The following is a 14,395-nucleotide window of genomic DNA, read 5'->3' as shown; positions in this document are numbered from 1 at the left end:
TAAAAGTACATTCCCCATCACCACCTAAATTGTAATAAATAAACATCAATCCCAAGTTTAGCAGATGTGAGCTACAAAAGCTGCTATAAGACACTGTATATCAAGATACACCACATGCGATACTAATACCTAAAAATGCATTTTCAATATTACATTACACAGTGGTTGTTATGGAATGTTCCAAATAGATTCTTAAATTGAGAGAACAAACCCAAATGCACACTGGGATTCATGTCAATAATGAACCTGAATGATCTCAACACAATGCCATGACTTTCACCAAACATACAAATAGAGCAAATTCATTATGACAACAAGGAAACTTTCTTCACCGTAAAAACATTTGTAGAGACATGCCTTTTTAAAATATATATATACAGTTGAAGTCGGAGGTTTGCATACACTGAAGTTGGAGTCATTAAAACTCATTTTTCAGCCACTCCACAAATTTTTTGTTAACAAAATATATTTTTGGCAAGTCGGTTAGGACATCTACTGTGTGCATGACACAAGTAATTTTTCCAACAATTGTTTACAGACAGATTATTTCATAATTCACTATATCACAATTCCAGTGGGTCAGAAGTTTACATACACTAAGTTGACTGTGCCTTTAAACAGCTTGGAAAATTCCAGAAAATGATGTCATAGCTTGAGAAGTTTCTGATAGGCTAATTGACATCATTTGAGTCAATTGGAGGTGTACCTGTGGATGTATTTCAAGGCCTACCTTCAAACTCAGTGCCTCTTTGCTTGACATCATAGGAAAATCAAATGAAATCAGCCAAGACCCCAGAATTATTTTTTTAGACCTCCACAAGTCTGGTTCATCCTTGGGAGCAATTTCTAAATGCTTGAAGGTACCACATTCATCTGTACAAACAATAGTCTGCAAGTATCAACACTATGGGACCACGTAGCCATCATACCGCTCAGGAAGGAGACGCGTTCTGTCTCCTAGAGATGAACGTACTTTGGTGCGAAAGTGCAAATCAATCCCAGAACAACAACAAAGGACCTTGTGAAGATGCTGGAGGAAACAGGTACAAAAGTGTCTATATCCACAGTAAAACGAGTCCTATATTGACATAACCTGAAAGGCCACTCAGCAAGGAAGAAGCCACCGCTCCAAAACTGCCATGGAAAAAGCCAGACTACAGTTTGCAACTGCACATGGGGACAAAGATTGTACTTTTTGGAGAAATGTCCTCTCGTCTGATGAAACAAAAATAGAACTGTTTGGCCATAATGACCATCGTTATGTTTGGAGGAAAAAGGGGGAGGCTTGCAAGCCGAAGAACGCCATCCCAACCATGAAGCACGGGGGTGGCAGCATCATGTTGTGGGGGCGCTTTGCTGCAGGAGGGACTGGTGCACTTCACAAAATAGATGGCATCATGGGGAAAGAAATTATGTGGATATATTGAAGCAACATCTCAAGACATCTGTCAGGAAGTTAAAGCTTGGTCGTAAATGGGTCTTCCAAATGGACAATGACCCCAAGCATCCTTCCAATGTTGTGGCAAAATGGCTTAAGGACAACAAAGTCAAGGTATTGGAATGGCCATCACAAAGCCCTGACCTCAATCCTATAGACATTTTGTGTGCAGAACCGAAAAAGCATGTGTGAGCAAGGAGGCCTACAGATCTGACTCAATTACACCAGCTCAGTCAGGATGCATGGGCCAAAATTCACCCAACTTACTGTGGGAAGCTTGCGGAAGGCTACCCGAAATGTTTTACCCAAGTTAAACAATTTAAAGGCAATGCTACCCAAATACTAATTGAGTGTATGTAAACTTCTGACCCAATGGGAATGTCATGAAAGAAATAAAAGCTGAAATAAATCATTCTCTCTACTATTATTCTGACATTTCACATTCTTAAAATAAAGTGATTATCCTAACTGACTTAAGACAGGGAATTTTTACTAAGATTAAATGTCAGGAAATGTGAAAAACTGAGCTGAAATGTATTTGGCTACGTTGTGTGTAAACCTCCGACTTCAACTGTTTGTATATCTGTTACAAATGCAGAGCAGTGCAACCCAAGTCAAAATGTGGGTACAGTTGGTCCCTTTTTCATGGAGTCTTTCAAGGGCCTAGTTAGTATGTGCCAGAGCTGCACGCATTGTTCTGCAAATGTTTGGTGCAGTAGCAGAGAACCTCAGTGTTCTGTCTAAAATTGTCCAAAAGACCTATTGACGATGACATTTGGAGGACATGTAACTAGAAGCAACCAGATTCTTAGTAATAAATACTCAGGGAAACATTGTGATGTGGACATCTTCAATCCATACTGCTACAGTAGTTAGGCTGCTGTCCATATTGCATTTAGACATTTACAATGATCCAATGTATAGTGTCTCTAAAAAAAGTCTCATGCCAGCATTAGTACAGACTATCAAACGATATTGTCCAGGCTTATGACTGGTGCCCCACACAGTCATTACATAATTGTGTCAGGTGTTGCCCTGATTGATCCATGCTCCACCTCTCCATTCCTACTCTGTCCATTGGCATGAACTGACTCCCTGGCCAGGGGAGAGACCAGGTGGACTCTGTTATTTCTGCTGGTGCTCTGGTAGACAGCCCCAGGGAGGGCTCTCATCTGGCCAGTGAAAGGGCTCCCAGGCAGAGACGTGCAGGGGGATGGGGAGTTGAGGTCAAACCCAGGCTCTAGGTGAGAGCCAGTCCCTTTGCTGACACAGTGAGGGCTGGGGTTGACGGAGGACAGGGTCTGCTGACTTCCGTTCAGGTAGGAGGTATTGGTGGAGCCCAGGCGAGAGGAACGTTGGTTGTAGTAGGCATTCCAACCCTTCTGCTTCTTCTTCTGATGGCAGCGGCACTTAAGGATACGTATGAAGGCCTGCTTGAACTCTCGGCTGTAGCAGGGGTAGATGATGGGGTTCAGGCAGCTGTTGAAGTAGCCCAGCCAGAAGATCACCTTGAAGAACGTCTCCGAGGGACGCAGGTTGGCGTTGAAAGACCCTGAGCGAGTACATGGTGAAAATAGGTTATCAATTGAGAGATATTATCGGAAAAACAAATGTTATTATGCATTACTTTTTTTCATGACACATAACTTTACATTTGAGAAATGATTAAGCTGTGCTATGTACTGTTGTGGTAGATGAGACAATAATGTAAATGAGGAACCATCTCTTCAATCCATTCATTTTGATGATCAATAGATGGCAGTATTTGTAATTTTTTTTAACCTTTATTTCACTAGGCAAGTCAGTTAAGAACAACAAATTCAATGACAGTCTAGGAACAGTGGGTTAACTGCCTGTTCAGGGGAAGAATGACAGATTTGTACCTTGTCAGGTTGGGGGTTTGAACTTGCAACCTTCCGTTTACTAGTCCAACGCTCTAACCACTAGGCTACCCTGCCACCCCAAATAGAACGTCACAGAAAGCCAACGTACCAGCAGCTATCCACCGGCATTCTCCTCTCACTCCGCACCACTGATCGAGAGAGACGGAGAAAGGTGAAATATAGGCTTGCTTTCACCTTCCCAGACCTTTCAGATCAATGATCAGCGACGAAGGAGATGAGATGAGAAAACGTTTTAGGGAGTGCAGGGTGGGGGTCTTTATTCAACTCTTTAGTACAGACAGATTGTCTGTCTGCTGGTATTTTTGAAGCGTCTTATTTTTTTCCGATGGAGATTGGTGGGTGGAGATTGGAGATTGGTGCGTCTCCAACGCTTACAATGATGGCTACACAGTGATTCCAATGACTACCATCTTGGTGCTGATTCTATTGTCTTGGCTGTTTCCTGTTTCGGATTGTTTTAGATGGAGAAAGATAAGGTGACTCACTGACGGCACTCATCATTACTGCACTATGGTCTCCTTAACCACTGAGGTCAACTCTACCGACCTCACATCAACCTTCACTGATTCTAAATAAGCTACTGAACCTTGAATGGTAAAGAATAAAAGCTGGAAAAAGTTAAAGATAAGGTAGGATTTACAAGCAATCTCACATTCAATAAAGAAATCATTACAGTAAGCAATGCCACTACTGCGCTGGCATGAGATAGTATCAGTTTCAGAGAAGCACTTTCTGGAGTTTTATCTTTATCTTTACTGTCTCCAGCTCATAAACAAAGGTCACAGAGATCCGTCATCATTCCAAAGCCTTCCTAATTTTACAGGCGAACTAATCCCAGAGGCTTTCACTGCTGGGAGTCCACTGTTTTACTGCCCTTGCACTCCTCCCCTGTTGAACATCACATCCCCTTTTTTGGCCTTTTTGGACTCAGCATTGTGGGTACTCATCCACTTTGGTATGTCCTGCCACAGAAACCCTGGCTGTCACGTTATTGGATGAAAACCTGAAGAGAAAGATGTGGCATTCCATCCTGGTTCTCTCTTTAGACTCTGGGATGGAGAGATGTTTAGTTATTACTGTATTACTGTGTTTTCTCATAATAGAACCATGGCTCTTAGAACCATCTAATTCAAGGACACATTTGTAATTTCTCAGCCTGGCCTGAGGAGAGACTGTGGTTACACTGTAGTCCTTTCCTGCAGTTAAATGACCTTTTATCAATAAAAACAATTATAAACATTTAATTTTTTAAACACCAGAAATCTGGTGTTTCTATGTCAAACGGTTTTGTTATATGCCAGTCTTCTGTGATGTATATAAAGTGTAATATTAGGATGCAAACTCAAAATGTAATACATTTCAACTCTATTTCTGACATGGTACAGGTGTCTTATTTTTTTAAGCCCTTAACTATGAATATTTTTTAATTGAACCTTTATTTAACCTTAATTTAACTAGGCAAGTCAGTTAAGAACAAATTCTTATTATCAACGACGGCCTATCCTGGCCAAATCCTAACCCGGAGAACGCTGGGCCAATTGTGCGCCTCCCTATGGGACTCCCAATCATGGCCAGTTGCGATACAGCCTGGAATTGAACAAGGGTGCAAGATGCAGTGCCTTCGACTGCTGCGCCAATCGGGAGCCCAAATGAGTGTGAGGTGAAAACCTTTGTTTCAAAGTATATTTGTTTCAAACCAAGAAACACACTGTGTGACCCTGATTTAGCCCACTGCAGTAATTAATGATGTGCTTCTGCCTGGGTTTGTTTTCCAGTAAAACGTGTGTACAGTTCTCCAGCACAGTTCCATACACTGTAACCTCCTCAGCCCCGAACCTCCCTAGTCACATGAAGCCAACAACCCACTATACCGGGATTGGTGTCAATTCCATTTAAATTCTGCAAGTACACTGAAATTCCAATTCCAATTCTCTTCAATGCTTTTCAATGAGGGAAATTTGGAATTCGAGTTTCGAATTGACTACAATTGAAATAGAATTAACCCAAACCCTGCACTATGTTCTGATAGTGCTCACTTGAGAAGATTTAGGATGCTCCTCCGTGCCGTGCAACTGTGGAATCCAGGGCAACAAATCACAGCTCTCTGTCCAATTTCTCTGTCCACAGTCTATCTAACCCAGTGATTTAATCACCAATTCACCACTTAATCTACTGGCAACGTCTTTCACACATCCAGAAACCAGATGCTTCCGGCTTTCTTATCTACTAATTGACCGAGTCCTTCTCGACGGCTGCTTAACGCTGGCTGACTATCGAGCCAAACAAAGGAAGGTAGTCGATGTTGCTCTACAGACGGAGTAAACAACACAGCTGGTGAAATACATCAGACTCTAAAGAGAGACGGCAGTTAAATCTACAGTGCCTGTATGAGGTCTGTAGGGGCGGCAGGTAGCCTAGTGGTTGGAGCGTTGGACTAGTAACCGGAAAGTTGCAAGATCGAATCCCCCGAGCTGACAAGGTCAAAATCTGTCGTTCTGCCCCTGAACAAGGCAGTTAACCCACTGTTCCTAGGCCGTCATTGAAAATAAGAATTTGTTCTTAACTGACTTGCCTAGTTAAATAAAAGTTTTTAAAAATGCAGTGCCCTGTGAGGCTGCAGGCTTTCAACACATCTCCTGGCATGTTAGAGGAACGAGGAGGAGAACTCAGGATAAAATGCAGCAAACACCTCCATCTATAATTGTTCCTGGACTCATTTCACAATCAGTCGCCATAGAAATAATCCCAAACGGAATCTCTCAGTCCATGCCCTCTCCTGCCAATGTGGAGGCCATTAGAGGAACTGTATTGATGGCATGAGAAAATAACTGCCATTTTTTTAAATTTAAGACAGAATCATAAACTACAGATTCAACCAGGAGCAGATGGTATGTACAGGGAGGGGTTTATCTTTTGTTCTGGTTTCTTTTCTAAGACACACTTGACTATGTATGATAGAGTAGGCTATGAATGACTCTGAGATCTACCTGGGAACTAAATACCATCGGACCTCTCCTCACACACCTACGAATGGACGAAAGCATGGAGTCAAAGATCATGTCCAAAGCCATTTTTAAAGAGGGCCTAAGAGGTATGCTAGTCAGTGGGGCCCTACCGTACGAAGGCCCTGGCGTTCCAACTGTATTACTCTAGAACAGGTATTCACAAACTAGGGTACGTGCAATGCCGTCGGGGGTACGCCAAATAAAAATGTGATTCACATTTAAAAAATAAAAATAATACCTTTTTTTTTTTTTAAATGTGCCTATACATTTGGGTGAGTTTTTTTCCTCTCGCCTGAGTAGCCTCGTTTCACTGCCAAAACATGTCAAATACAGGAGGCCTAGTCGAATAATTTAAGTCCAATCACATTAACCGTTATTCTCTCACGAGAAACCTTGCGCAGACATTTACGAACGAAACATGACAATTTGAAAAATAAGACGGGAATTTTTTGAGAGAGAATTAAGACGACTTTTGAGTAGTAAGACATGTATAAAAGCAACAGATACCATTAATAAGAAGGGGCTAGAAGCATCTTATATGGTGAGCTAGGGGCAGTGGCTGGGGCAGGCAAGCCAAATACTATTGTGAAGGACTTAATTCGTCCTGCTGCCGCGGATATGGCTGGGACAATGCTGGGGGAAAAGGACAGAGAAACTATACAGACAATGTCTTCAACAAACAACACTGTTTCATAACGCATCAGTGACATGGCAGGAGATGTTTTGAAACAATTACTGCTGCGAAATACAAGCCAGTGAATTATATGCGTTACAGCTGGATGAGTCAACAGACGTGGCGGGCCTGGCAGAGCTCCTGGTAAACGTCCGTTAGGTTTATGGGGGGTCAATTAAGGAAGACATCCTCTTCTGCAAATCACCGGAAACCAGGCCAACAGGAGAGGATATTTTTAAAGTACTGGACAGCTTTGTGACATCAAATGGACTTCGGTAGTCAAGATGTGTTGGTATCTATACTGAAGGCGCAAAAGCCATGACAGGGAGACATAGTGGAGTGGCAACGCACGTGCAAGCAGTTGCTCCCGACGCAACATGGGTACACTGCAGCATCCACCGAGAGGCTCTTGCTGCCAAGGGAATGCCTGACAGCATGAAAGATGTTTTGGACACTACAGTGAAAATGGTTAACTTTGTTAAAGCAAGGCCCCTGAACTCTCGTGTATTTTCTGCATTATGCAATGATAGGCCAGTTGTGTGAGAAACTATCTGGGTGATGTTTTTTTCTCACCTGAATGATCTGAATCTAGGATTACAGGAACTCTCTGCAACTATATTCAATGTGCGGGACAAAATTGAGGCAATGATTAAGAAGTTGGAGCTCTTTGTCTGCATTAACAAGGACAACACACAGGTCTTTCCATCATAGCCTCATAGCCTTAACTATGATTTTTTGTTTGCAAATGAACTCAAGTTTACGGACAATGTCAAATGTGATATAGCGAAGCACCTGAGTGAGCTGGGTGCGCAATTACGCAGGTACTTTCCCGAAACAGGCAACACAAACAACTGGATTCATTATCTCTTTCATGCCCTGCCTCTAGTCCACTTACCGATATCTGAACAAGAGAGCCTCATCGAAATTGCAACAAGCGGTTCCTTGAAAATTGAATTTAATCAGAAGCCACTGCCAGATTTCTGGATAGGGCTGCGTTCAGAGTAGCCTGCCTTGGCAAATCGCGCTGTTAGGACACTGATGCCCTTTGCAACCACGTACCTATTTGAGAGTGGATTCTTGGCCATCACTAGCATGAAAACTAAATACAGGCACAGACTGTGTGTAGAAATGATTTAAGACTGAGATTCTCTCTAATACAACCCAACATTGCAGAGTTATGTGCATCCTTTCAAGCACACCCTTCTCATTAACCTGTGGTGAGTTATTCACAATTTTTTGATGAACCGATAAGCTTTTATATGTAAGATGGCTAAATAAAGAGCAAAACTATTATATTATTATTACATTATTATTTGTGCCCTGGTCATATAAGAGCTCTTTGTCACTTCCCACAAGCCGGGTTGTAACAAAAACTCACACTCATTCTTATGTTTAATAAATGTATTGTATAGTGTGTGTGTATGGCAGGCTTACAATGATGGCAAAAAAACAACATTTGAGAGTACAGCTGGAGGCTGAATGTTTGAAGGGGTACGGGACTATACAAAGTTCGGGAACCACTGATCTAGAAGCATAAGGGACCCATCACCATCATATCACGTTCAAATTACAGCTCATTGGAGAATTTGGGTTGGTTAGTTAACTAGTCTGAAACCTTCTGGAATAATCTATTAAATATGGTGGGAATGCAATATTATTGTCCGTACACGCTTAGGAAAAAATATGCTATATAGAACCTAAAAGGGTTCTTTGGTTGTCCCCATAGGATAACCCTTAAAAAAATGTGTTTTTTTTGGGTTCCCAAAATAGTTCTACCTGGAACCAAAAAGGGTTCTACCTGGAACCCAAAATAGTTCTACCTGGAACCAAAAAAGGGTTCTACCTGGAACCCAAAATAGTTCTACCTGGAACCAAAAAGGGTTCTACCTGGAACCCAAAATAGTTCTACCTGGAACCAAAAAGGGTTCTCCTAGTGGTCCAGCCAAAGAACCCTTTTTGAACCCTTTTTTCTAAGAGGTTATATATTCAACTTGTAACCTTGACAAAACAGTAAATATTGGTTACATAACATAGAAAGCGACAATCGAAGAGCAATATCTTTAGTATGTAATGTTTCGGTTCATCTGGTGAGTTTCGTGATGAAAAAAGCAAAAAAACTCTCAACTTCTATCCTGATTACCATCATCTGTGTTTGTTTGAACAGATGTTGTTTCCTGTTTTCCCCACAAAATGATCCTTCTATTGTTCACCACCTCCGCATGAGGTGTAAGATACAGTACTAGATCACAGAGCACCATTGTTTGTGGTAATTACATTATGTTGGGTGATACAAACAAAACATGCCTTCGTTGGGTCAGTGCAGACAGCTTGAGAATTGCATAGTTTATACTGGCAGTGAAAAGTGGCGCTATCGTCAAACACAATCTGCAAAAGCTTTCAACGAGATTATTTAAAATCCTGCCAGTTGCAATAGTCTGTCGAATGTGGACACCAAGAATATTTGACCCAGCTATTTTGATCAAATTTGTCTGAGAGAACGGCTACACAGTAGGTTAACGACTAAAAACATATGAGTGAGTGCTTTGTAAGGACCCAATCATTTCCAATGAAAACACCATATATGCCAATTATTACAGTTTACATCTTGGGTTTTATTGCAGAATTGAGATAATACCTATTCTCAATCTCCATACCTCAAGTAAATAAGAATTGAATGTAATGTTCTGTAGATGATATTCACTGATATTCACTGATATACTGGTAGTCTGAAAGCATTGTGAGGGCAGAGAAAGCAAAGACGGAGCTATTCAGGGCTTATTGTTGCTCCCAGAATACATAACACATATATCAAACATCCTATTCCAAAACCCCGATAGGAGGGGGAAATTACAACCAGCGTCAGGAAAGCTGTAATCCTTCAAACCAATGACATTTTTATTATCTTAAAATGTCCCTGAGCCTCTCGGGGGAGGGTCCAACAGGGTTCCTATAGCGTATGGTACACACAAAGACACGGACAAACGGCAGACTAATTAGGTTACTACCCAAAGCATTGTCTTAATTTTGCAACATCAATTTACTCTGTGTGAATCTTCACTGGCTGTCACCACCTCTACACATTGCTTCCACTTCCATGGTGTGGCCAGGCTAGGTGACTGCTGTGCCTCAATGCATACACGTCTCCATCTCTGTCACCCACACAGCCTTATTGTCCATATTGCACCGCAAATGAGGCCTCAGGAAACTAAAGGGAGCCTCGATTGGACATTAACACTGGGTAATGTCAGCAGTTCCAAATAACCTGCTTTATCACCACAACACTGACCATTTCTGTCATCTCAAGCACGGTGAGGACTGATCGATATCAAGCTTGAAAAAGGAGAATTCAGGATTTATTTATGTGATGAACAAACTGGTTTAGTAAAAGCACAAAATAATGAGTATAATCAATAATTGATCATAATTGATAGGGCTATTGATGTTTTTTGTAGCTATTTATATAGTCTCATGCCTAGTGATATAGGGCTCTTGATATTTTTTGTAGCTATTTATATAGTCTCCTGACTAGTGATATAGGGCTATTGATGTTTTTTTTGTAGCTATTTATATAGTCTCCTGCCTAGTGATATAGGGCTATTGATATTTTTTGTAGCTATTTATATAGTCTCATGACTAGTGATATAGGGCTATTGATGCTTTTGCTTTAGTGCTTTATTTGTAATCCCATTAGGTTTTGCTGAAGCAGCAGCTATTCATCCGGCGGTCATCACAAAAACATAAAACATGACGAGTAGCAGAAACTCTCATACACCGATAGACAAGAACAGTCACACACATGTAAAATACAATATATACAAACAGTACAACTAAAGGATAATGTATGTGTAGATTGTGTGTGTTAGAATGTGACAGTGTGTCTGGTTGTGTGTGTGTGTGTGTGTCATTTCTTTACAAAATGTAAATGAAAAATTGCCCGTTTCTGGTGCCACTGACTAGAAAATATGGCAAGTTAATTCATGGAAAAGTTAATAGCCTTTTCCCACATAATAAAAGGAAGTTAATACCCTACATGTTTTAGCATGGGTACACACTGCTTCTTGTTAAATCCTTATTATGAAAACTCTATACTGTTGGCATACTGTATGTGAAAAAAATGATTATGTGTGTGTGTGTGTGTGTGTGTGTGTGTGTGTGTGTGTGTCAGAGAGAGGGAGAGAGGGAGGGAGAAAGTGTTTTTGTCTGGGTGTATATCTGCTTGAGTGCTTAAGTGTTTATACAGTGCATTCGGGAAAGTACTCAGACCCCTTGACTTTTTCCACATTTTGTTTAGGTTACAGCCTTCTTCTAAAATGGATTCAAATTCATTTTTTTCCTCGACAATGTACACACAATACTCCATAACGACAGAGTGAAAACAGGTTTTTGTGAATTTTTTTGCTAATTTACAACATAAAATTTTAAAAATACCTTATTTAGGTATTCAGACCCTTTGCTATGAGACTCGAAATTGAGCTCAGTTGCATTCTGTTTCCATTGATCATCCCTGAGATGTATCTACAACTTGATTGGAGTCCACCTGTCGTAAATTGAATTGATTGGACATGATTTGGAAAGGCACAAACCTGACTATATAAGGTCCCACAGTTGACAGGGTATGTCAGAGCGAAACAAAACTATGAGGTCGAAGGAATTGAGCTCAGAGACAGGATTGTGTCGAGGCACAGATCTGGAAAACGGTACCAAACCATTTCTGCAGCATTGAAGGTCCCAAAGAACACAGTGGCCTCCATCATTTTTAAATGGAAGAATTTTGGAACTACCAAGACTCTTCCTAGAGCTGGCTGCCTGGCCAAACTGAGCAATCTGGGGAGAAGGGCCTTGGTCAGAGAGGTGACCAAGAACCCGATGGTCACTCTAACAAAGCTCCAGAGTTCCTCTGTGGACAACGACCCTAAGCACACAGCCATGATAACACAGGAGTGGTTTCAGGACAAGTCTCTGAATGTCCTTGAGGGGCTCAGCAGAGCCCAGACTTGAACCTGATCGAACATCTCTGGAGAGACCTGAAAATAGCTGTACAGTGACTCTCCCCATCCAACCTGACAGAGCTGGAGAGGATCTGCAGAGAAGGATGGGAGAAACTCCCCAAATACAGGTGTGCCAAGCTTGTAGTGTCGTACACAAGAAGACTTGAGGATGTAATCACTGCCAAAGGTGCTTCAACAAAATACTGAGGAAAGGGTCTGAATACTTACGTAAATGTCATATTTCAGGTTAAAACATTTTTTTTGACAACATTTCTAAAAACCTGTTTTTGCTTTGTCATTATAGGGTTATTATATAGGTTTGTAGATTGATGAGGGGAAAAAACATTTCATCCATTTTAGAACAAGGCTGTAATGTAATAAAATGTGGAAAAAGTCACGGGGTCTCAATACTTTCCAAATGCGCTGTATACTTGCATTGGAGGACACTAGCAGAGAATAGGCTGTTCGGTTAGATGCTGTCCTGTCATGTCACACACACACGCACGCAAACATACGCACACATTCAAGGTTTATGTGAAACACAACATGTATGCGTGCAGTGTCATATCTATCTAACAGGTATGTGGTTCAATTTAACCCGATAGAACTAGTGAGAAATTGTGACACAAGTGTGCAACAAACAACAAAACTCCAAACCTACCGATGGGCAGCACGAGGAAGAATGGCAGCCAGCAGAGAATAAACATGCCTACCACCACACCCAGAGTTTTAGCAGCTTTCTTCTCTCGGGAGAACTTGAGCAGTTTCACCGTTAGTGTGCTCCGCGCCTGGCCTTTGCCGGTGACGCAGTATTCTTGCAGCTGTGCGTTTTTGCAGTGGATCCTGAGCGTGAGCTCATTCGAGTCCATGCGTTCTTTCATGACCCCCGCCTCCAAGTTCTTAGTTGTCCGTTTGGCAACTACATAAACCTGGCAGTACATGCACAGGATGACAGCCAGAGGTATGTAAAATGAACCCAGGGAGGAGAAGAGTGCGTAAAAGGGCTCTTCGGTGATGGGGCAAACGGTGTCATCATTTGAGGGTGGTTGTTTCCACCCTAGTAGAGGTCCGATGGAGATGACAGTGGCGAGAACCCACACACCGAGCATGGCCAAAATGGCTCTTTTCTCCGTTACTATACAGGGGTACTGCAGTGGGTAGCGCACGCCTATATAACGGTCTATGGATATTACGCACAGGCTCATGATGGAGGCCGTGCAACATAACACGTCCACTGCTGCCCAGATGTCACAGAAGATCCTCCCGAATACCCAGTAGTCGAGAATCTCCAGTGTTGCGGACACGGGCAGAACTGTGGTACCCAGTAACAGGTCTGCAATTGCTAGGTTGATAATGAAATAGTTCGTTGGGATACGCAGGTGTCTGTTGCACACAACGGAAAGTATTACGAGTATGTTGCCCACGATTGCGAACAAAATGAAAGCGCCCAGAACCATACCAACTGACACGGCTCGGGTAAGGTCCAGAGGATTCGTGTCTGTGTAATTCGCTGTGGTCAAATTGGAATTATTTGCAGACAACGGTCCTGGTGTCTCTGCGTACAGCTCAGAGGACCCGTTACTCCAGAAGTTGGCATCATTAGCAGTATCAAAACTCATGTTGATGACCCAGTTCCTCCATACCAGATAAGTGTAAATCCATGGATCAACACAGACACATTGTTAATTTTGTTAAATCAACAGTATTCTTCATTTCAAGTGGCTTTGGAAATTAAAACAATTACTAAGAATGAGCGCAAAACTGATCGAAAAAGCGCAACGACCTTCTATGGTGTGGTTCCATAATCCCCTGATGTTTCCCGGAAAACTTAAATTTCATAACACAAGATTATATCACTTTAACCAGCTGCTGCAGTCGTCGTGACTGTCGCCTCTCACTCCGTTCCCTCCTCTCTACTCTGCAGCGTTGCCACCGTGGTGATACAAGCTGTCTAAACGCAGCAACACCACCAACTGACCCCTCCCGCATCCATGTTCACAATATGCAACCTTTCCTCCCCTTTATTCACTGACCTAAACATATTGGCACTGGAAGTCATCCGACATGCCCTCACAAAATTGTTTCCAGGACTTGACCAATACGGGAATCCTGAAACTGAGAAGCACATGGCTATATCAAACAGTAATTTAAATCACAGGCATATGCAATAGCATGTGCCATCAACACGCCAATTATTATATGATATATCTATGGTGCTTTCAAGACAAGTGGGAGGTCGGAGATTTCCAAGTTCCCAGTTGTTTTGAATGCTGCATTAAAACTCTACGCAGTATGTGTCAAGGCCAGCGCAACAACAACAATAAATTGTTGCATTGCTATAGTAAGGACTACAAATCAAATCACTAACCTGAAGGCCTACTGGTGAT

The 14,395-nt window shown here is 41.9% G+C and overlaps 1 protein-coding gene across 1 annotated transcript; it reads right to left on the bottom strand.

Annotated features, from left to right (window-relative positions):
- Positions 1 to 1,942: 1,942 nt before the first annotated feature.
- On the bottom strand, positions 1,943 to 14,022 carry LOC112228089 (alpha-1A adrenergic receptor-like). The gene is made up of 2 exons (XM_024393211.2): positions 12,670 to 14,022; positions 1,943 to 2,990 (listed from the first exon to the last, which is right to left on the bottom strand). The coding sequence occupies exons 1-2, from the start codon at positions 13,625 to 13,627 to the stop codon at positions 2,449 to 2,451; spliced, it is 1,500 nt and encodes a 499-aa protein (XP_024248979.1). The 5' UTR covers positions 13,628 to 14,022; the 3' UTR covers positions 1,943 to 2,448.
- Positions 14,023 to 14,395: the final 373 nt, after the last annotated feature.

This window comes from Oncorhynchus tshawytscha, linkage group LG30 (genome assembly GCF_018296145.1).
Source record: "Oncorhynchus tshawytscha isolate Ot180627B linkage group LG30, Otsh_v2.0, whole genome shotgun sequence".
Classification (NCBI taxonomy): Eukaryota; Metazoa; Chordata; class Actinopteri; order Salmoniformes; family Salmonidae; genus Oncorhynchus; species Oncorhynchus tshawytscha.
The sequence above is the reverse complement of the archived record's forward strand: the minus strand, read 5'-3'. Positions and strand labels throughout refer to the sequence as shown.

Excerpts from the sequence above, each read along its gene's own strand:
- LOC112228089 (XM_024393211.2), bottom strand. The coding sequence starts at position 13,627 with ATGAGTTTTGATACTGCTAATGATGCCAACTTCTGGAGTAACGGGTCC. Across the intron at positions 2,991-12,669 it reads CTTCCTCGTGCTGCCCATCG|GGTCTTTCAACGCCAACCTG; the intron begins GTAGGTTTGGAG and ends GTACTCGCTCAG.